This window comes from Neomonachus schauinslandi, chromosome 15 (assembly GCF_002201575.2).
Source record: "Neomonachus schauinslandi chromosome 15, ASM220157v2, whole genome shotgun sequence".
Lineage (NCBI taxonomy): Eukaryota > Metazoa > Chordata > Mammalia > Carnivora > Phocidae > Neomonachus > Neomonachus schauinslandi.
Genome location: NC_058417.1, coordinates 59,349,050 through 59,370,317, shown reverse-complemented (window position 1 = coordinate 59,370,317; position 21,268 = coordinate 59,349,050). Strand labels below are relative to the sequence as shown.

Sequence of the window (21,268 nt, the reverse complement as noted above, 5' to 3'; positions counted from 1 at the left end):
CAAATTTTTGATCATGTGCTTATATTGGTAAATCTTCTAGGGTTATGCACACCGATGTACATGTATTTCTTTATAAGGACTATGTACCGTTGTACTCATCTTATGTAAGTTATAAAACACATGGAGAATAAACAAGAAAAGAGAACGATGGGAACCGAAGCTCTCCTCTGTTCTTCCAGCACCCCACATGGCACTCGACCACCCGCTTTGGAGAGCACTCGGGGAGGTGGGCAGTGACTGTGGTGGAGGCTCTCCTGTTTCAGGGAGGGCCCTTCCCTTCATCTGCTCAGAATTGGAAAGGCAATTTAGGGTCCTGACCAGGGACCACGGGATTGAGTCCTGCTTCGGTCCTCATCTTTCCGCAGTAAGGGAAGGTGGTGTTTTGGTGGAGCAGGTAGGCCACCTCCGTCGCCATTGCAAGGTTTTCCTGGAGAAAACTGTCTTTCCTACTGCAAGTCTCTGACAACAGCCCAGCCAATGAGAGAGGGCCACTGTCCAGCCAATGGGAGGCGGCCACAGCCCAGCCAATGAGAAGCCACCACACTTCCAGCTCCTAGCTTACTCCAATGGACTTTCTGTTTACAACAATTCACCCCCCCCCTTTATAAAAAGAGCCTCCTCTGTTTACTCTCCGGACGTGCCTGTCTGTGGTTGTGGTGGAACCTGTGTGTCCTGGGTTGGGATTCTCTGCTAATACAGAGCACCCCTTCTTTGCTGGTGAAACGGCGGGCAGTGTTACTGTTAAGGTTAACATTTTACTGGGATTGCACTGAATCTACAGATCAAATTAGCAGAATTTGTCTTTTAGATGACTTGTCAACGCATGAACAACTATCTTATCTCTACTTCAGTGTCACTAGACTTTACAATTTTTGCCTTAGCTTGTACACATCTGTTGTTAGATTACCTTCAGATACTTCCCATTTTTGTCATTTTATTTTTTAAAAGATTTTATTTGAGAGCGAGCACGAGCTGGGGGTGGGGAGAGGGAGTAGCAGACACCCCGCTGAGCGAGCAGCCCGAGGCGGGGCTGGAGCCTTGAGCAGAAGGCAGACGCCTAACCGACTGAGCCACCCAGGCGCCCCTTTTATTTGAGGCATAATTTACCTTTACGGACTTCCTAGGGTTCAGTTACCCTCCAGACGTCCTCAGGTGGCGGCCGTCACCAGCACAGGCCACCTGCTTCCTGCCCGCATTTGCTAGCGGTGCTTCCCCACGACACCCGGGATACTCAGGAACCGCTTATTCCCCCGCCTTGAGGTGAGGACGAGGTCCTGCCCCAGCCCCGCCCCAACCCGGAAGTCGGCCCCGCTCGCTCCCTGGAGCCCGGAAGTCAACCACAGCCCCGCCGAGCCCCCGGAAGTCGGCCCCGCCCGCTCCGCGGGGGCCGGAAGTCAGGCACCCCGCCCCCGACAGTCCGGAAGTCTGCGGTCCCGCCCCCAACCCCGGAAGTCGGCGGCCGGCCGCCCGCCCCAGGTCCCGGCCCTGCGCCCGCGCCCGCGGGGTCTAGTGCTCGGTAGGCGCGGGGGTCGGGCCGTCTTCGCGGGCAGCGGGCGGGCGGCGAGCGGCCCGGGCGGGCGACGCGTCGGTGGCGGGGCGTCTCAGAGCTGCGGGAAGCGGGCCGGGCGCGCGGGGCCTGGTGGGTCCGGCTGCGGCGGAGCTGCCGACCGGCGTGACCCGGCCCGCCTGCGTCGGGGGTAGCCGGGCGCTGGACCAAGACCCGGCACTCGTGTGTATCAACTGAATCCGCCCTTTATTGTCGTAAGTTTGATTTGACTTCCCTGCAGTGTCTGGAAAGCTACCCAGAACTGGGTGCCCAGCCCGCGCTCTGCGTGCATTCAGCGGGTGCTGGGGCGCTCCCGACCCTCCGCCGCGCGTGGCCTGTTGTCCCAGCGGCCGGAGGAGACTCAGCCCACGATGGGACTTTCAGTTCCCCTTCTGGGTGGAGGCCAGCAGAGGGAAATGAGGGCATTCTGATAGGTTCTGCGAGGGTGTCGGAAGCTTGAATGCAGCTGAGGGCTAACGGTTTCCGAGGACTGCGGTTTCCAGGTAGGACGGGCCGGCTGGTGGTCAAGTGCTTGTCGACGCTTTGCGAGTACTGAGCTGGGCAAGTAGCCCCCGTGCAATCAGCATAACTGAGCAGAGAAGGGCCTTGCAGAGGAAAGGGTCCTTGGGGGACTGCGGAGACCGCAGCTGACTGGCTTCCAGGCTGGTGAGGAGCTGGGCGCTTGTGAGCAGGCATTGGCGTGAGGACTCCAGCTGTGGTGTGTCTGCCCTCCCCAGCCCCTGTCTCCTGTCGAGAGTGGTGCGCGCTCAGTCCAGGGATGTACATGCGGGTGGAGTCACGCACCGGCTCCTGCCTCCATCTGAAGAGGGCTCCAGGCATCAGGTCCTGGTCTTTGCTTGTTGGTAAGGATTTCCGTATTTTCCCTCAGATTAAAAATCTAACTTAAAAGAAGATGGAAATGAAACTGTCCTCTGTTCTGTTACCCCCAAGTATAGCAATTGTTTTGCTATTTTGTATCTTCCAGCTTTTACCCTATGTGCACAGCTTTTGCCCTACATGCGTGCCTTTACAGAGGATCTGTCCTTTTTTTCACCACTTAATATCTTAATGTTAATATTGTGCATGTTCTTTTGAGGTCCTCGTATTCTTTTTACTTGCTTCCATACGCCTGGTTGCAGGTGTAAGAGGCTTACGTGATGGGCCACAGTTCATTCCCATTTTTTCCTTCGTCCCTCTCACTGTCCATCAGAGGGTCCTGCACTGGAGGGGCAGCGCGTGGTGTTGATGGGATCGGACATATGAAGAGGGGCGTGGCTGTGCCTTCAGCAGCTTGTCTCTGGTCCATCTTTCCCGTGACCCTGCATGTGGCTGCCTGCCTGTTCCGCTTCACGTGCCATGTTGTGATTCTTTACCTACATCTTATGTTCATTCCACACCACATGCTGTTGGAGTAAAACCCTTGCTGTCGGCTGCTCTGTCTGGTTTCCCAGCAGCTCTGGAGCCTCGGGTAGAGGAACGTATTTAGGGAATCCTATGAATGGCATTTGCCCCGTTTCTGAGTGCACTTCCTGGCTGTTTCCCCCACTTCTGAGCCTGGTGGTCTTCTGTCCCCCTGCCCCCCACCCCCAGCCATCCCTGGCACCAGGGAGGGCCTACTTGTCTGGGCCTGTGGCTCCTGGGAGGAGGGGGCTCTGGGCTCGTGGTGGCCCAATAGGGAGGCACTTGCTTTCTTTTCTCTGCAGGAATCTTGTCGATTGGTCTGGCTGCTGCGTACTACAGTGGAGGTGAGATGCATCACCCCCCCGCCCCCAGTAGCTTCCTTGGCTGTTTGGGAAATAGAGAAAAGAGAGGGAACCCACCATTTGTGGTGCTCACCGAGGCCCAGCCTTTGGGGCCACAGGCGCCTCTGCCTCTTGGCTCGCACGTGCAGCCCCAGCTCCGTGTGCTGGTGTGTCCTTCCTAATACGCTTGTCCCGTGCAGCCTGTGCTTTTCCCTTCTTGTATCTGAAGCACTTTCCTGTGTCATGACACAGTCTTCAAGAAGGTGCTCTCTCGTATTTGCCTGAGGCTCTGCTGCAGGCTGAGCCACACTTCCAGCCACCCCTGCAGGTTCCTCTCTCCAGTATCACAAACTGCGCCATGATCGGCAGAGCCGGGTCAGCCCTGACTCCTGTGTCCAGCAGACACTGGAGGGACAGCAGAGGGTGCACAGAGCTGGCCGAGCATTTCACACGTGGTTCTGCGTGACAGCAGTGTCGGGTGGCCACCCTGGGTCGGGGTCAGCCAGCCCCAGATGCCGCCCCTGCCCAGTGTCAGCTGGGGAGGGCCCCCCATGGCATGTTGGCCTTCACCTCTCTGCTGCTGTCCCTCACCCGGCTGTGTGCTGTGTTTGCTCTTCAGATAGTCTGGGCTGGAAGCTCTTCTATGTCACGGGCTGCCTGTTCGTGGCCGTGCAGAACCTGGAGGACTGGGAGGTAAGGCCAGCACAGGTGAGGGTGGGAGGGTGCAATGGGAATCACAGCAGGAGGAGAGGCTTTGGGGCCTCACACACTCCCCATCCGGAAACCTTAGCTTAGTGGTTTCTGGGCCGAGGAATTTTCTGAAGCTGTTTTTCTCATAGAAGCTCTTCATGACTGTTTCCACCAAAATTCTTTACTCCCTAATGTTGCCAATAGCACAGAACAGAATGAGGGCCAGTCCGTCTCTCTTGGTGGCCAGCAGTCTCCCCTGTGCCTTGGTCCCTTTCATGAGGAACCACAGGACTTGGGTGCTCTCTGACCTCCAAACTTTGATCTCTATTCCTTTGTTTGATGACCTCAGCTGCTGTACTTCCCTTTTGCTTGGGGAGAGCACCTGCTTAGACGCCCCTCTTTCTCTCTACACCCGCGGCCCTGTGCTCCCGACAGACAGGAGCCCGGGAGGGTCTGGCTGTGGGTGTTCGGCTCTGGCAGAGCTGGGTGTCTTCCCGAGTGTCCGCTCCTGCGAGTCCAGGCCCCCCTCTGGAAGTTCCACATGTGGCTGGCCTGCACACACACAGGCCCGCAGCAGGATGATCCCCTTCTGGCCGGTTTTCCAGGAAGCTGTGTTCAACAAGAGCACTGGGCAGGTGGTTCTGCAGACATTCAGCTTGTACAGGAAGCTGCTGACTCTTTTCAGAACTGGCCACGACCAAGGTGAGGCATGCAGAGTGTACGGGACACAGGGTGCGGCAGGAGGCTGGTTATTCCAGACTGGATGGAGGGTGGTGAGCGAGACCGCAGAGACCAGGCCTGAGGCCCAGAAATGGGGTGGGTCCGAGCTGGCCGCTGGGTGACACAGGGTGACCCCGGACATTGCCTGGCAGCCTCTAGCTCAGTGGCTGGTCATTAGGCACTAGGAAGGCATTTTTCAACGGCTGGGGGAAGATGAAGCAGAAAGACGGGCAACACAGACCTTAGCCCGTCCCTGATGTGTTGCTGCTCATGGGAGCACGGGCAGGCTTTCCAAGGTGACCACGGGTGTGCTGGATGCCCCTCCTCACCCAGATGGCGCTCTCTGCACAAGCCTGTGCTGTGGCCACGGACCTGTGACGCCATCCTCTGGAGAGTGGCCCCAGAGTGGCTGTGCCCAGCACACAGGCGGGAGGGGCAGGTGGGTAGGAGGGGACCCCTGACCGACCCCCACCCGCAGTGGTGGTCCTGCTGAATGACATCCGGGATGTGAACGTGGAGGAGGAGAAAGTCCGGTATTTCGGGAAGGGCTACGTGGTGGTGCTGCGGTTTGCAACAGGCTTCTCCCACCCCCTCACCCAGAATGCTGTCATGGGCCACCGCAGGTAAGCTCTGGGCAGGTGACTTGATTGGCCACAGCTGGCTGCCTGTGCCCCTAACCCTCCCATCAGGTGGCCCCCATAGTGGACTTCGTGGCTGGGCCCATGGAGAGGACTTGGAGGAACGTGGCCTGCCCCTGCTGCGAGGGGAATGTTGGGAGTCTCCACAGGGACAGAGGGGACGGGGACGAGAGTCTCCATGAGGACAGAGGGCAGGGCTGGGGTCAGGTGAGGTGGGGACCAGAACAGAAGGCACCATGTCCTAGAGGGGAGCCCTGGAGGTGGCAGAGGTGGGTGGTCCAGCAGGAGAATGGTGGGGGCAGCAGGCACGTCCGCCATGGTAACGTGCCTTTCCTCCTGGTGTCGGCCTGGCCCAGTGACGTGGAAGCCATCGCCAAGCTTATTGCCACCTTCCTGGAACTGCACCGCCTGGAGAGTCCTGTGGAGCTGTCTCAGAGCAGTGACAGCGAGGCTGATGGCCCAGGGAGCCAGAGCTGATGCCCACAGAGCCCCTGGCCTTGGTTCTGGTGGTGCCCTGATAGGCCTGATGGGCCACTGGCAAGTCGTCTTCCAGCGCCTGGGTGTGTCCCTGGCAGTGCCAGGGTGGGACCCTCAGCCATTCCTGCTGCTTGCTTCCGCCCTCTGAGCAAAACCACAGGCTGATTTCTGCAGGCCTCAGAGCTGCCTCCTCCTGGCATCAGATGGCTGGCCCCAGCCTGGGTGGTGTGGGTGGGGCGTGAGGGCACATGTACCCCACTGCCCCACCAGCTGTGTGGGGATCAGGTCTCTGAAATGGGGAGGGATGCCCAGGCTCCCGGCGGGGGGGGGGGCGGCAGGGAGGTTCGCCAGAACCAGCTCCCCCAGCATTTCAGCTCCCCAGTGAGAGCAAGGCTTTAGCAGGTGGGCCCAGGGCCAGTGGCTGGGTTAGGCTCTGAGGATGCTAGGACGACAGCCACACTCGCAAGTTGTCCGTGGGAATCCCAGTGGGTCCTACCCCACATGCTGTAGCCCTTCTCGGGCTCAACGTCCTCAGTGGTTAGAGTGCGGTGCTTGCCCAGGGTCTGTAGGGCCCAGGGCGGACGCTGAGGGTCCCATCTGACTATGTGCACTGCAGCCACTCCCAAGGCCTCCCAGCCCACAGACAGCACCTGTCCAGCTGGGCCTGCAGCTGGGCTTTCATGGGGTGGGGGAGGCCTCATGCAGGCCCTAGACGAGGGCAGCTCCCTTAGGAACCCAGGCAGGACGTGGGCCCAGGGCTGCTGTAGCAGCCCCCACAGAGGTGGGGGCAGCAAGGGCACCTCTGAGCGGGCACTCAGGAGCTATGCCTAGGACTGGCTGGGGAGCACTGCAGAAGAGGGTGGGTCTCCCCAGAGACCCACCCTCTTCTTAGCAGAGGTCACCAACAGCTCTAGTTTGGGGATGCAGTCATTTACACATGCCAAAGTTAGGTTTTAAAGTGGTAAAATCTGAAAGCCTTCTTTTTCTAAAATAAAGTATGAAATGTTGTAACTGGTTTTTGGTGTGATCATCCCGACTGGAGGATGCCCTGAGTTGTGGAGGGATCTGTTTGGCTGGCTCCCCTTTACCTTTGCTGGGCCTGCAGGGTGAGAAGAGTCTCGGGACCACCGTGCAGGACCCATGGGAGGAGCGAAGTCTGAGTCCCACTAGCAGGAGTTCTAGCTCCCACTCTCCTTTTTATTTCAAGCCAACAGGTTCTACATGCGGATCAGTAAGCAGGCCTCAGCGTGTGTCCTTCTTGGACATTTCCCACTCGTCTTTCCCAGCGAGAAATGTCTGCACCGTGGGTGTGGCCTGTTGCAGGTGGTCCCGGGTACAGTGGGAGGCCGGACGCAGCTGGACAGGGGTGCCTGGCCCCACGCCTCAGGGGTCCTGAGCTGCGAGCGGCCTGGGGCTGGCTGCCTCTCTGAGGTCCTGTAGCAAACCCTGTAGCCGCCTCAGGCTGGGCTGCACGTTCTCCTCCAGCCACTCCTCCACGGTGTCTGGGTAGAAGACGCGATGCAGGGCGGCCTCCAGCTCCTGCACCAAGGTGCTCCACCTGGCCAGGAGGCTGAGCAACACAGCCAGTGGTGAGCCCGCCTGGCGAGCACCCCTGGGTGACAGCTCACAGCCTATGCACTACACTCACATGCTGCACAACCCCACGGGTCAGTACGGTTCTATGCCTCAGTTTACCCATGCATAAAACGGGGCTATTAGTGCCCACCTCACGGGGTGGTTGGGAATAAGTGAGTTATGTTTTCACATCTGAAACTAGAATGCTTTTGACAACTGGCTGGCAGGGTTTGTCTTTAGGCGTGAACCTGCCGACATCGGACAGCATCTTTCACTCAGTGGGGACACTGTGTTGGCCTCAGCTCAGAGCTGTGAGCCAGGAGAGCAGCAGGGAGGGCTGGCTGGCCAGGATGAGCCCTGGACCCTGCCCGGGGCATTCAGTGACCCTCACCCTTTTAGGCTAGGAAGGCCCTGGCTCCTCGAACGCTTACGGGACAGGTGATTCAGCAAAATTGATTCACCTAGGAATTCACGGCTGCAATACCTAGAAAGCTCGTCTTGGTTCAAAGCCGGTAGCCCCAGAGGACATGCAGCCCTGGGGGTGGGCACTGCCAGGAAATGGGGGGGGGGGCAACTAACCTGAGCGCCTGGGGCTGGATGTGCTGGACCATGACCGGGTGGATGAGCTTCCGCCTGCGGTGGTAGGAGCTGAACCAGCCGGTCACGTACCTGGGGGGGCAGACCCACGCACGCTGGTGGACCCTCTGCAGCTAGCAGGGCAGCCTCAGGGTGGTTTTAAAATAACACCTTTGAAAAAACTTAAAAGAGTCTGGTAGAAATTTTAAAAAGCTGGTTCCCCCCAGAAAGTCTCTGTATAGGACAGGCCACCCTCACCCTGTCCTGTTGGGAGTGTGGGGGAGGGCTCAGGCCCTGCCCACTCACCTGTCCCTCTCCAGCAGCGCGTCCACAGAGCTGCGCAGGTGGAGGCCGACGTGCGTGACAAGGGCCAGGATGTCGCTGCCAGGGAAGGAGCCGGCCCCCTCACTGCACGAGAGCCGTCGTGCTGAGATGGGGGTCCCAATGCGAGGGGAGAGGCAGGGCTGGGGTGGGGGGGCTTACCTTGTAAAATCAGTTATTTCTAGGTTAGAAATCCCAAGAAAGTTCTCCACTTTTGCTTTAACGTCTTCGGCAAAATCTCCTGCAACCAAGCACAGACGGAGATGGTCAGCGGGGCCTCTGGAGGGGAGAGAGGCTGGGCCCTGCACCACCGCGCAGGCCTGGTGGCAGGCAGAGTGACCGAGGAGGTCAGCGTGCACGTGCCAGCCCCAAGGAGACCTCGGGGACGGGGCTGCTGATGCAACACATGAAACGGGCTCACCACGGTAAAAACGAGAAAACCAGATGCAGAGCGGCACCATCACGAGGGGCCCACCAGCCTGTGCGGCCGGCGCGCCCACAGGTGTGCGGGACGTACGCAGCACCTGGCAAGCGCGGTTGCTCACACATGGACTATTCCAGAACAACGGACACGAGCCAGCAAGGCTTGCGCGGGAGCAGCTGGTGGGGCAGGAGGCCCGTCTCCACAGAGGGGAGGGCTCCGTGGCAGCGGCGCCCGCCTCTGAGGTGGGCAGTGGTAGCCAGCACCGTGTCAACAGCAGAGGCGGCCGCGGTGTCCCCGCACCTTTCCCTGAACAGTTCACAGCTAATGCTTCAGAGGGCATCACGTAGAGGGAAGGCTCAGCGTCCGTCCTCATGCCACTGTGTGTGGCCTCTAGCGGTGGGCAGCCAGGCCCCGTGCACCCCGCGTCGCCCCCGCGAGCCCAGGTCTCTGCCTGAGTGGGGGTGCCCTGGCCGGCACCGGGCAGCCAGGCATTCAGCAGAGGCCTTTTCTGCACCCACCCACGCGAACTGCTTTCACGGGCTTGCTGCGTCTGGGGGCAGCCGGGGGGTGGGCGGCCGAGCCCCGCTCCGCTGGGGAGGAAGACCACAGTCCAGCTCCAAGGAGGCGCAGTGGGGCATCCGGCACCGGGCTGTGCGCCCCGCGCCCCGCGCCCCCGCCCCCCGGGAGGAGCAGGGGCCGTACCGTGGAGCAGTGACTGCAGGCAGACGGCCAGGGACGGGATTCCCACGGGCAGCAACTCGCACAGCACAGAGAAGTGGTCGTACCTAGGTCCACGGGAGAGGGCCGCTCAGCTCCCGCCGCCGTGCCCGCACAGCAGATGCCTGCACGCTCTCCCGGCACGCGGGACAGGCCTCGAGAAGCTCCCACAGAGTGGGCTGCTGCCTCTGGACATGTGCCACCCAGAGGCCCTGCCTGGGGCTTACTGCTCTGCGGTGGCCACCCTGACTCCGCTGTGGGAGGCCTGAGGGTCGGCAGGGCACGGGCGGGGGCCTCCAGCTGCCTCCCCCTCTGCCCTCCCAATCGCAGGCATGGACCTGTGGCTAGGACTTGGCCAGGAACAGGGCTTCACTTGCAGCTCACTTTTCAAATGGCGCTAAATCCCTAAAGAGATAAAATCCGTCTCATGCTGGCCGTACGTGAGACAAGTTATGTGTGAGGCTGCTGACAGTGCAGAGGGGACCAGGGTGTGTCGTGGCCCCGGACACCCTGAGTGGCGTCCCCTCTGCAGAGTTTGGGGGATGGCTGCGGGGGTGTTAGGTCCCCAGGCTCCTCCCCTCTTAGAGCACCGGCCCCTCCCCAGGGAGGGCTGAGGCCCAGACTGGACGGGCCAAGGAGGGTGGTCTGTCCCGGACGACCAGCGCTGCTCGGCCCCTCCTGGGCAGGTCGGCCCGAGAGCTTCCCCAGGGCCTGCGTGGCCTTACCTCTGCCAGCCGGTCAGGACGATGCCCTGCAGCATGTCCGCGGGCCCACTGGCCGCCACCTGCAGCCACTGCATGTTGTTCCTGAGGTGGTGCTCGATGGGGGTCAGGGCCTGGCTTGCCCCCGTAGCCCCCTTGAAGGCGCTGGCAGCCCACAGCCGGAGAAAACCACACTTTCGGTACTTTTCCATGAGAAGAGCTAGGCGAGAAAGTGAGTGGTGTGATGGGTCTGGGTCCGAGGAGCTGCGGCCGCCAAGCTTGGACACTGCACTCGTCTAGACCAGAAAGCAGGAGGAGCCCCCAGCTGCCAGCTCCAGTTCCAGGCAGACTGAAATCTCAGCAAGAGAAGAGACACCTGCCATGTGCAGGTGACCGCTAGCCCACCTGCTCGTTAGGAAAAGAGCAGACAGAATGGGACGTCTCGCGAGTGACCCAGCGCAGGACGCGTGCCGGGTGCTCCCACGGCTGGCCGCGGCTCACTCGGGGAGGGGCCTTCGGGGAAGCGGAGGCTGTGGGCAGGATCCTGATGAACCAAGGGACCGAGGCCCTGCACGCCCCCAGCTGGGCAGTCAGGGCTCCGGGGTCTCTTGGCCGTGGCCAGGGTACTGACCTTTGCCGTGGACGTCCAGGTCGGCCCCGTAGTCCCAGAGCACGGGCTCCACCAGCCGTGGTACCCCCGATGCTGGGGGCGGGAGAGCGGCTGTGAGCCGAGAGCTGCCTGGACACAGCCCCGCAGCCCCCAGTCCTGGCCTTACAACAGAGCCCGGGCTGACTTGTTCAGGGTGCCTGCGCTTTAAGTACAGACTCGACACAGCTGTGTTTTTGACGGTAAATGCTGCAACCTGACATCGGCCAACTTTGGCAATGACCAGACTCTGAGAGTTCTGTGAAAAGTGAGCCCCCCGGCCGGGGGTCCCAGAGCTCCCTGCAGGGGAAATGCTCTGTCTGCATGCCTCAGTGGGGGCGCCGGGACCGGGTGCAGGAGGAACACATCGCTACTTGGATTTAACTCTAACTAATCTTATGAGAACCCAAATGGCCACACGTGGGTCGGGGCTGCCTCGAGGACACCCCAGGCTTCCAGAGGCTGGGGCAATGGCCAGACTCTGGGCTGGGGCTCTGAGTGGACCACAGGGTGTGTCTCTGGTCTCACCCCAGAGCCTCAGACAGGGTGAGCCCTGGGGCTGGAGGGACTGCTACTTTCCTTGACCAGCAGCCAACGTGAGCCTCAGCCACAGCCCCTGTAGGGCTGGCCACAGTGTCCTGTGAGGCCAAGGCGGCCAGGAGCACCGGACACTCAAGGCCCGGTGGGTCCCTCTTACCCCCATCGCCCTCCTCCTGCTGGCCAGGCCCATCAGGGCCCCGTGGCTACTCTCGGGTTCAGACCTAACACTCTGCACTCCTGTAAGACTCGCAAATGCCTTCTGGGGGAATGGCAGTTTTGTGTGAGGAAGTTTGGAGAGCGGCTCTAAGGGAGTCGCCTGGACTGAGAGCTTTGGGGCAAGGGTCCCAGAGTCCGCCCCCAGCAGCTGCTCGCCTCCTCGCTCCCGGCACCAGAGGCCTGGCGGATGCACCAGCCGACCTGAGAGTTGGTCCTCGGGGATGGCCCGCAGCATGTCGTCCCACACCAGGGGCCTCGTGGCAGGGTGCTGGGCCAGCACGTGGCAGGCCACCGCCTTTATGTGGGACAGACACAGTCTTGCTTTGGTGTTATGCTCCTGCTGCAGCCACTGCCTCGAGGCCTCGCCCTCTCCAAGGTAATAGACCTGGAAGGAAGCACAGGACGGTTTGGCCCCGGATCGCCCGGCCTCACCGCGGGCGCACTGGGGAGAGACCTGGCTCAGGCCGTGTCCCCCAGGATGTCAGTGGCAGCTGCCCATGTGGAGGGGCTGGTGAAGGGGGCCCTCCTCCCTCACCGAGACCTAACTTCCACTCCAGGCTGCCTTCGAGCGTTCCCAGCAGCCCAAGGGCAGAAATAACTGAGGTGTCCACCAGCCAGCAAGCAGATAAACAACGTGGGGGTGGTCTCTGCCACTGCTGGGGTGTGGACAGCATGGCCGTTTCGGGTCACAGCCCAGCCCTCGTCCGTCCCGCAGGGTGCAGCTCGCCATGCTCAGCAACATGGCTTTGCCCACACGAGGTCACAGGTCAGCTGGGATGGACGCCCTCACCGGGGGACATCTCCTCGGCCAGCTCTTCTTTGTCCTTTGGCACGTGGACTATTTTTCTATGTAAGAAAATACCCCACAAGGTGGGACAAGGAGCCCTTGAAATGAGGAAGAGGGGCTGCTACAGCACTGGGAGGGACACGCCAGGTAGGCGAGGCTCAGGGGTGGAAGAAGCATTGAGGGACCCACCTCGTCACAGCCGACATGGAGCCACCGGGCACCCGGGTGCAGCTCCATGACCTGGCTGATCATAGCTCCCACCAGCGCCAGGGACTCCGCCTCGTGGGGGTTCAGGGTGTTGGGGAAAAGTGCTACTTCTCGGAGGTGAGCGAGAGCCTCGTGCTTCAGCACAAACTGCGGAGAGACGGGAGGTGACACTGGGAGACAGAAGCCTGCAGCTGAACCGAGCAAGGGCTGGCTCCAGGTCACCCCAGAGAGCACTGGTGGGCCGGGCTGAGCCTGTGGCTGGCTCATGGCCCTTTCCATCCGATCTATCTGGGCCCGGGGAGAAAAGTTAAAGCCAGGCTCACATTCGGATCGAGCTGCCACCAGCTGGAATGTGAGGGGTGACCGTGGACATGAGAGCCACAGTGGTGACACACTCTCCTCACACCCCGGCTGACTGGGGACCACACACACACACACACACACAGCCAAGGCAGACGGGGGACTGGCTGAACTCCCAGCGTCCCCAGCCCCTGCGGCACAGGGTGGGTCCTCATGGCCCCAGCACACCACTGCCCAGACCCTGGCTGACTACCAGCCATGAAGACAGAGGGGTGGGCCCCTAGGAAGCCAGGCCAAAAATACAAATATGAATAAAACACTAACAGAGGGATCAGTAGCCACACGCAGCTGGGGAGACAGACCCTGCAGACTGAATGCAGGCAATTTACAACCACCTGCAGAGGCAAAAGTCAGATTCGCAGTATTATCTGAAATATCCAATTTCCAAACAAAAATCATGAGATGTGCAAATAAACTGGAAAGTGGAACCCAGACTCAGGGAAAAAGCCAGTCGGACCTTGATATCAGATTTATCAGATGACTACTCAAAGAAACTATTCTGAAAATGTTCCCAGAATTAAAGGAAACTATTAATAATACTGAAAAATGGGCTCCACAGCAGACCTGACATGTCAGAAGGAACAGTGATTGTGGTGGCAGACCAACAGGAATTACTCAGTCTGAACAAGAGAGATAAAAGGAGAGAACCAAGAGCCTCAGAAGCCCATGCAGTGACATCAGGCACACCTCCCCTGGTGGAGGGGAGAGAAGGGGCACAGAAGCACTTGAGGACATGGCCCAAAACTTCACAAAAGTGAAAATAATCTAGAGTTCCAAGAAGCTCAACAAAACCCAAGCAGGATAAATGGAAAGAAACTCAAACCTAGAAGTCATAACCAAACTGCTACAAGGCAAACACAAACAGGAAGTCTTGAAAAGATCAAAAAAGAGAAGAAAAACTTAGGGAAATAATATTGTAATTAAAGGCTGACATACCATGTTCATGGATTGGAAAATCCAACAGAGTAGAGCTGATTTTCCCCCAAACTGATTTACATTTAATGCAATTTCAATCAAAATCCCAACAAGGTTTCTACTTTTTTAAAGATTTTACTTATTTGAGAGAGAGAGAGAGAGAGAGAAAACGAGCTAGCAGGGGGAGGGGCAGAGGGAGAGAATCTGAGGTAGACTCTCCACTGAGCAGGGAGCCCAACACAGGCTCAATTCCAGGATCCTGAGATCATGACCTGAGCCGAAGGCAGACGCTTAACAGACTAGGTCACCCAGGTGCCCCAATCCCAGCAAGGTTTCTTACAGATGTAAAAACAACTGAGTCTAAAATACACATGGGGAAGCAAAGGGAGCAGAATAGACAAAGCAACTCTGAAAAAGAAAAATAAAGTTGGAGGAATCTTATTACCTGATTTTATTTAAGATTCACAGTAAAGCTACAATAATCAAGATAAGGTGGTACCAACAAAGGAACAGATGCATAGACCAATGGAACAGAATAGTTCAGACCCTCACAAATAAGGTGAACTGATTTTTGACAAAGGTACAAAAGCAATTCCAAATTCTAAAGAGAGGCTAATCTTTCAGTAAGTGCTGTTGGCATGACTGGCCATCTCAAGTGGTCACACAGCATACGCAAAAAACAATGAACCTCACACCTTACATAAAAATTAACTCAACATGGACCATAAGTGGAAAGTGTATAAATGTAGAACTTTAGAAGGAAACAGGAAAAATCTTCACGACCAGGTGACTGACAGAGTTCTTAGAAATGACACAAAAAGCACAATCCATCAAAGCAAAACTGAGAAACTGGACCCATCAAAATTAGAGACTTTTGCTCTTTGAGTACACTAAGGGAATGAAAAAATAAAGCACAGATTGGGAGCAAATAGTTGCAAATCACAGATCTAATGAAAGACTTGTATCCAGAATTTCCAAAGAACTTAAGAACTCAACAGTTCAGAAGATGAAACATGCAAAATGCTTGTACAGTTATTTCACCAAAGAGGACATCCTCATGGCAAGGAAATGCATGTTAACAGTCTTCCTCCAGAAGGAACCAACCCTGAGGACACCCGACCTTGGACATCTGGCCTCCAGAACTGTGAGAGAGCACGCTTCTGTGGGTTTAAGTGACCTGGTTGAGGTCCTTTGCTGCAGTGGCCCCAGAAAACAAACCCACTCAGAGCAGGCCCCTCGAGGAGCAGGAGTGGGGGAATGACTGGGAGAAAGGGTGGGAGTGGCACCACTGGGGACCTTCGGGCACACAGGCTGGACGCAGAGGGTTGGTGGGTGCTGACCTGAGACAGGAGTAAGGGCAGCAGGACCACACAATGGCCTGAAGTGCAGGGGGATGAGGGTGCCAGAACAGGGCGGAGAAGCCAGGCTCTGGTGGTCATGAGGACGAAGGGGAAGCAGGAGTGGACATGGCACTGTCTGGAGAGGGAGCGTCAGCTGAGGACGGAGAACTTGAGAGGAGTCATGGGGACCGCCGCTGTGTCCGGGGGGGTAGCAGAAGCAGCACAGCCAGGGGTGGGGGGCTGGGAGGGAGCAGCTGGGGCTGCAAAAAGCCCAAGTCAAGGGTGAGGGGCCAGAATGTGTCGCTACATTTAGTGACCTGGAGGGACGCTCTGTGGGCCGCAGCCTGTGGCGGCGGGAAGTGAGGAGACCAGGGAGCTCGGCAGGGAGTGCCAACCAGGAAAGCTGGGGGCCTGAGCACAGGAGACACGGCTGCGGCAGGGGAAGGGGCGCATGGCTGGACGGGAAGACAGTGCCTCTGGCGCAATCTGCGCTTGAACACCTGGGGTAGGGCAGCCCACAGGGCTAGCATCTGTGTCCATTACAGGAAACCACGGAACCTGTAGCCATTAAATCAGTGCTGTGTTTAATCTGCTGCCCATCTTCTGATGCAGACGTGAGAAATACTTCTGAAGATCACATAGGAGCTTGGGAAAATACTTTCAGTATTAAGTGATGAATACAAGTTAAAAAGAAAACTCGACCCTCGGGACTCCATGGGAATTGGGCATCCCCCACTGGCTCCTTCCCTCCATTCCTTGGACAGAGGTTGCTCTGACCTAGAGCTCCGTGCTCTTCAGCCATTTGCAGGGCAGGGGCTTCTGAGAAAGAGTTGCTCCCTGCCTGTGGCTGGCCACCGCCTGTGTGCCCCCAAGCCCCACACCTGGGCACCAGGTAACTTCTGTTCCTCCCACTTACCTCCATGTGTCCAAATGTCTGCACCAATGGAATGACCTCTAGCTCATTCAGTGTAGCCAGATGTAGGATCTCCTTGATTTCAGGGGGACTAGGAGACAAAGATCATCCAGAGGTTCACTGCAGCCCATTCACACCAGCTCCAGTTCACTCCAGCCCGTTCACACTCCAGGAGCTGTTCACACCAGCCCCTGTTCATACTCCAGCCACTGTTCACACCAGCTCCTCTTCCCACTCCAGGCCCTGTTCCCACTCCAGCCCATTCACACCAGCTCCTGTTCACACCAGCTCCTGTTCCCACTGCAGGCCCTGTTCCCACTCCAGCCCATTCACACCAGCTCCTGTTCCCACTCCAGGCCCTGTTCCCACTCCAGCCCATTCACACCAGCTCCTGTTCACACTCCAGGCCCTGTTCCCACTCCAGCCCATTCACACCAGTTCCTATTCACTCCAGCCCCTGTTCACACTCCAGCCCATTCACACCAGCTCCTGTTCCCACTCCAGCCCCTGTTCACACCAGCCCCTGTTCACACTCCAGGCCCTGTTCACACTCCAGCCCATTCACACCAGCTCCTATTCACTCCAGCCCCTGTTCACATCAGCTCCTGTTCACGCTTGCACTCCTGTTCATGCTCCCCCTCCCTTGTCAGGTTCTAGGGGGGGATTCTCCTGGGGAAACTAGTACAGTCACTATTTCCAAAAAGCTCAAAAGATATTCCTAAGGTTTCAGAGAGGATTCCCACCCTATAATTTGGGGAAATGATGCTCTGCTATGTCCTCAAGTAATGGTTTGGTTTTTACCAGTTATTCTTACCAAACTCTATATAAAGAAGCTGAAGTCATTTTACAAGTAACTGGGCCATACAAGGAATCATATTCTACAACAGGGGTTGGCAGATGGGCTCAGGACAAATTCACCTGCCTGTTTTCATACAGCCCATGACCTAAGAATGGTTTCTACAGTTTAACATGGTTGAGAAATATCAAAAGAAGAAAAATATTTTATGACATGTAAAAGTTACATGAAATTCCTATTTCAGTGCCCACAAGTAGAGTTTTATTGGAACTCAGCCATGGCCACTCATTGACATTACTGTCCATGGCTGGCTGCTCGTGCCTCCCCAGATTGCTGCAGCAGAGACCAGGCAGGCTGCACAACAAAACTGACTGGCCCTTTACAGAGGAGCTGGTGACCCCTTTAATAAAAAAAATTTAAAAGACCATCAAGGTTACACAGGGGGGGCAGGGGGACTCATCCCCCTGGGGGTTAGCAACCTCGGTGAGCGCACCTGAGGGTGGGAATGCTCTGGGGGGCGCGGATGACACCCAGGAAGGGCTGGCTGCCTGCTCTGGCATCAGCTTTCATACACGAGTCTATCTCAAGAAGAAGGTGAGTTCCAGTTTCTGTGTGTGTGTTTGAACCATCTCTTAACCAGTTCTATGAATGTATGGACTTTAAATAGACCTTTTCCAAGCTTCACAGGTACCCTAGCATTGTTTCCACTTAAAAAACAAACAAATGAACAAAACATGTGCCTCGTAAGAAAAACAGAGCAGCATGAAAAGAACAGAAACTTCCAGCAAGCTCACTGCAGTGTTAACCTCTGGACACACCCGTGGGGCACGAACCCCTCGCGGAGTTTTCACACAGAGCTGAACCTCTCTCCAGAGTGGCCCACCAGCTGGACGTCTTTTTCTCACCCTTGTGAACACAGAGCATCACAACCTTTTAAAAACCTTCACCAATTTGATAGCCAAAATGGCATTTCACTCATTTTAATTCACTTTATTACTATCATATGCTTATTGGCCATTTTAATTTTTTGGAGGGAATCAGCCCACATGTCCTTTGCTCATTTTCTTTTTAGGGTGTTACTGATTTACATGGACACCATAACTCTGAAGCCAAGCGGGTGCACCCGTGGCCACCACATCTGCTTTGACTGATTCTGACCCCTCCCCCTTTAATCTTTCCTTTCCTGATGAGGGTTCCAACCGTGGCCTTAAAAGCAGCGTTCCCCTCCCCTAGCCCCCCCGCCTCCCCCCATCTTCTCCCTTCCCCTAAATGTTTTCAAATTCTCTCCAGTAAATGTATTTTATTTTTGTAACTAAGACGTGAGTTTAAAAGCCAGAAGAGGGCCGCCCCACCACAGCCAAACCCTCGCCTGCCCTGCCCACACCTCTGGGTGGCCCCACACATCTGCTTCTCCGTGGCTGGGGATACCTGTACGCATGCTTGGCTCTCAGCAGCCTGAGGCGGCCCTCATAGGGAAACATGTCTTCATACTCGAGGAGGAGCCCATTGGCGCCCAAGGCATGGAACAGAGGAAAGACCTGGGGGAATAGGGATGCTATGAGGAAGCAGTCATCTGCAGGAAGGTGACAGACGTGCAACGTGTGAACTGTCTTCCTGCCTGTGGACAAGGGTTATATTTGACATTCACATTACTCCCGGAAACATTTAACCTGGAACGTGTACTTTGTGTTACACCAAATCAAACTCTAACACTGCACCCTGTTCACTCGGCACAGGGTGGGTCTGTACCTATGGAACAGAGCTGTGGCTCAGCCTCATGGCTCATCCAGGAGGCGGTGAGGGGCTGAGGGTGTGGTGGGGAGTGGGCTGTTCCTGGCTGCGCTCATGGGGCCTCCCCTTGCTCACCCCCACTTCCTCCTCTACCTTTGCGTCAAAGGATATGAATTCCTATCCTCAAGCAGTATCAGGATTGGTCCATGTCTACCATACAGAACTGAGATTTTCTTCTAGTCCGGTGTCAAGGCTGTGGTGGAAAAGAGACATTATGGACTCCACCGGAGGGGCCTCCTGCAGGTATCCAAACAGCAACCCCTCCCCAGACAAGGGTCACTGCAGGTTCCACAAGATTTTTAACACTCCTGTTGACGTGTCTGTCAAAGCTTTCCTTTCCCAGGAGTATGGGGACATTCTGAAGCAAGCTGGATGGAAGAAGGAAACAGCCTGGGGCTAAAACTTTGCCGTAGACAAGTCAGAATCAGTAGTTTTCTGCAAATTACAAAAAGAGGCAGACAGACTGGAGTGGAGCGAGCTAATGCAGGCCAGGCATGCGGATAACGCAACATAATGGTCTTGGCATTTTCCCATTTGCTCAGCATTTTTGCTTCTGGTTTGCTTCTCAGCCTCGTGTGGCCATCTGACCACTGCAGCCTGTTTGGCACTTTGGCTGCTGGGGTCGGTGGCGATCCTTTGTGCCATGGGTGGTGAGGAGGCTGTGGGGCCGGGTGGCCCAGCTGTCCCCAGCACATACTCCGGCCCAGTGCTAGGCACGGGGCTGGGATGGAGAGGGTCCTCGCTGTAAAACCGCACAAGCGTGCACACACGTGGGGCATGATACGCTGAGCCTCTTGCATCTGTCGTCGAGACTCGACATCGTTTCCCCTACTTTCCGCTTTTCTGACTGCAGTATTTCTAAGCAAATCCCAGACAACACAACTGTTCACGTATACATACTTCGATATATATCCCTGATGAAGATTTTTTTACAAAAGCACAACCACAACACCATTATCCCACTTAACCAAATCTTTAATATCATCCGTGCTCAAATTTTCCTGTGTTTAAAATCTTTTCACATGTGGCTTGTTTGAACCCAGTCCAGTGAAGGTCCATACACTGCATTGTTTGAATGGATCTTTTAAGGTTCTCTGATTTTTAATAGTCCCTTCTGCTTTTTTAATTTGGAATTTATTTGTCGAAGAAAGCAAGTCACTTGTTTTGTATGATTTTCCAAATTTTGGATGGGTGGTATTCTCAAGATGTCCTGTAGCATGTTTGCCTATTTCCTACTCTTGTGCGTGCTGGTGGTTAGACATGAAGGGGTGATTGGATCCAGGTGTCATTCTTTTGGCAAGAATACTTCACAGATGGTTCTAGAAGTCACAAGTCTGCCTGCCCCGCCGGAGTGATGAGGGGCATCAGCCAGACCCATGCCTTGCACTTCTGCCTAACGGTTTCAGCCGCCGCTGACATTCGCACCCCGTGCACTGAACAGGAGCTGCACGGAGGTGACTCTCCAATTATGTGTTGGCTGGGATGCTTCCTTAAGGAGGAATTTACTCTCAGCAATTATTTGGTTACTCCAGGTGTGATGCTGCAGCAGCTGGTGCTTGTTCTTCAGTAAATTCACTCACTTCTTGGATGTTCACAATAGCTGGCCTGTGGCTTTCACACCCGAAGGTCAATTTGGTTGGATACAAAATCCTTCAGTATCTTAAATACGTGACTCCCTCGTCTTCGGTCATAAAATGCTGCCATCAAAGTATCTGATGCTGATCTAATTATCCTTCCCTCATACAGAACTTGTACCTTTTTCCTGTGTGCCCAAGAGTTGTTCATTTTCATTTTCTTTGAAGTCTCATACATTTACTAAAAGATTTACTTAGCGTCTATCATCTTCGATATATGGTATGCCTTTTCTTTCTTTTTTTAAAATTTATTTCTTATTTGAGGGAGAGAGTGAGAGAGCACATGAGTGGGGGAAGGGGCAGAGGGAGAGGGTCTCAAGCAACCCCCTGCCCAGAGTTTGGAGACTGACTCCAGGCTTGATCCCACAACCCGTGAGATCATGATCTGAGCTGAAACCAAGAGTCAGACGCTCAACCGACCGAGCCACCCAGGCGCCCCAGGTATGCCCTCTCAACATGCAGATCCAAGTATTCTTAAATTTCAGGACAGTGTTTCTGTAGTTTCTGAGCATTTGTCCTACAGCATTGCTTTGGTTCTCTTCTTGGGGGACTGTTGCAAACTGAAAACAAGCCTACGATACAGTGCCTTCCTCATCAAGAGGTGGTGTCTATTCACAGTCTTGAATCTGGGCTGACTTTAGACTTGCTTTCCAAGAGGAGCACTAGGCCCAGGAAGGCTTGCGGCTTTGGCTCCCATGCTCTCAAAGCACTGTCGTGTGACGGCCACGCTGAGAGAGGCTGGCCTAGCCTCTGAGAGGACAGGCGCCCACAAGGAGGACTATAACCCAGGTGTCCAGTGGACAGCCAGCACTGACTGCTGGACATGTGAGGCCATCTTGGACCATCAGGTGTTCCTAGTTGTCAGGAGACTGCCAACAGCGGAGAGAGCCCAGGGTGGACCAGCAGAACCACCCACCAGCCCATGGAAACAGAAGGAATGGTGAATTGCTGTCTTAAGCCTCAAAGTTTGGGGCGGTTGGCCCCCCAGCAGCAGAG

The 21,268-nt window shown here is 56.2% G+C and overlaps 2 protein-coding genes across 5 annotated transcripts in view; one reads left to right on the top strand and one right to left on the bottom strand.

Moving 5' to 3' along the window:
- Window positions 1-1,440: 1,440 nt before the first annotated feature.
- Window positions 1,441-6,818, top strand: LOC110572455 (cytochrome b-245 chaperone 1). 3 transcript variants are annotated; one of them, XM_021680747.2, is made up of 7 exons: window positions 1,441-1,516; window positions 2,284-2,409; window positions 3,250-3,291; window positions 3,908-3,981; window positions 4,584-4,680; window positions 5,177-5,321; window positions 5,693-6,818. In XM_021680747.2, the coding sequence occupies exons 2-7, from the start codon at window positions 2,325-2,327 to the stop codon at window positions 5,811-5,813; spliced, it is 564 nt and encodes a 187-aa protein (XP_021536422.1). In that variant the 5' UTR covers window positions 1,441-1,516; window positions 2,284-2,324; the 3' UTR covers window positions 5,814-6,818. The 3 variants fall into 3 exon arrangements, with proteins under 3 accessions (XP_021536422.1, XP_021536421.1, XP_021536423.1); XM_021680746.2 differs by having other exon boundaries at window positions 1,444-1,761; XM_021680748.2 differs by lacking the exon at window positions 3,250-3,291 and having other exon boundaries at window positions 1,444-1,761.
- Window positions 6,819-6,988: 170 nt separating this feature from the next.
- The window catches only part of HEXD (hexosaminidase D), an 18,611-nt gene continuing 4,331 nt past the window's right edge, over window positions 6,989-21,268 (bottom strand). The window contains exons 4-14 of one of the 2 annotated variants that reach the window (XM_021680750.2): window positions 18,276-18,385; window positions 16,055-16,142; window positions 12,506-12,670; window positions 11,731-11,914; window positions 10,759-10,830; window positions 10,152-10,347; window positions 9,412-9,494; window positions 8,448-8,526; window positions 8,271-8,372; window positions 7,968-8,057; window positions 6,989-7,383 (exon numbers count right to left, since the gene is read on the bottom strand). In XM_021680750.2, the coding sequence (XP_021536425.1) occupies window positions 7,197-7,383; window positions 7,968-8,057; window positions 8,271-8,372; window positions 8,448-8,526; window positions 9,412-9,494; window positions 10,152-10,347; window positions 10,759-10,830; window positions 11,731-11,914; window positions 12,506-12,670; window positions 16,055-16,142; window positions 18,276-18,385 (1,356 nt within the window). In that variant the 3' untranslated portion in view covers window positions 6,989-7,196. The remainder of the gene's footprint in view (window positions 7,384-7,967; window positions 8,058-8,270; window positions 8,373-8,447; window positions 8,527-9,411; window positions 9,495-10,151; window positions 10,348-10,758; window positions 10,831-11,730; window positions 11,915-12,505; window positions 12,671-16,054; window positions 16,143-18,275; window positions 18,386-21,268) is intronic. The other variant, XM_021680751.2, reaches the window with a different exon arrangement.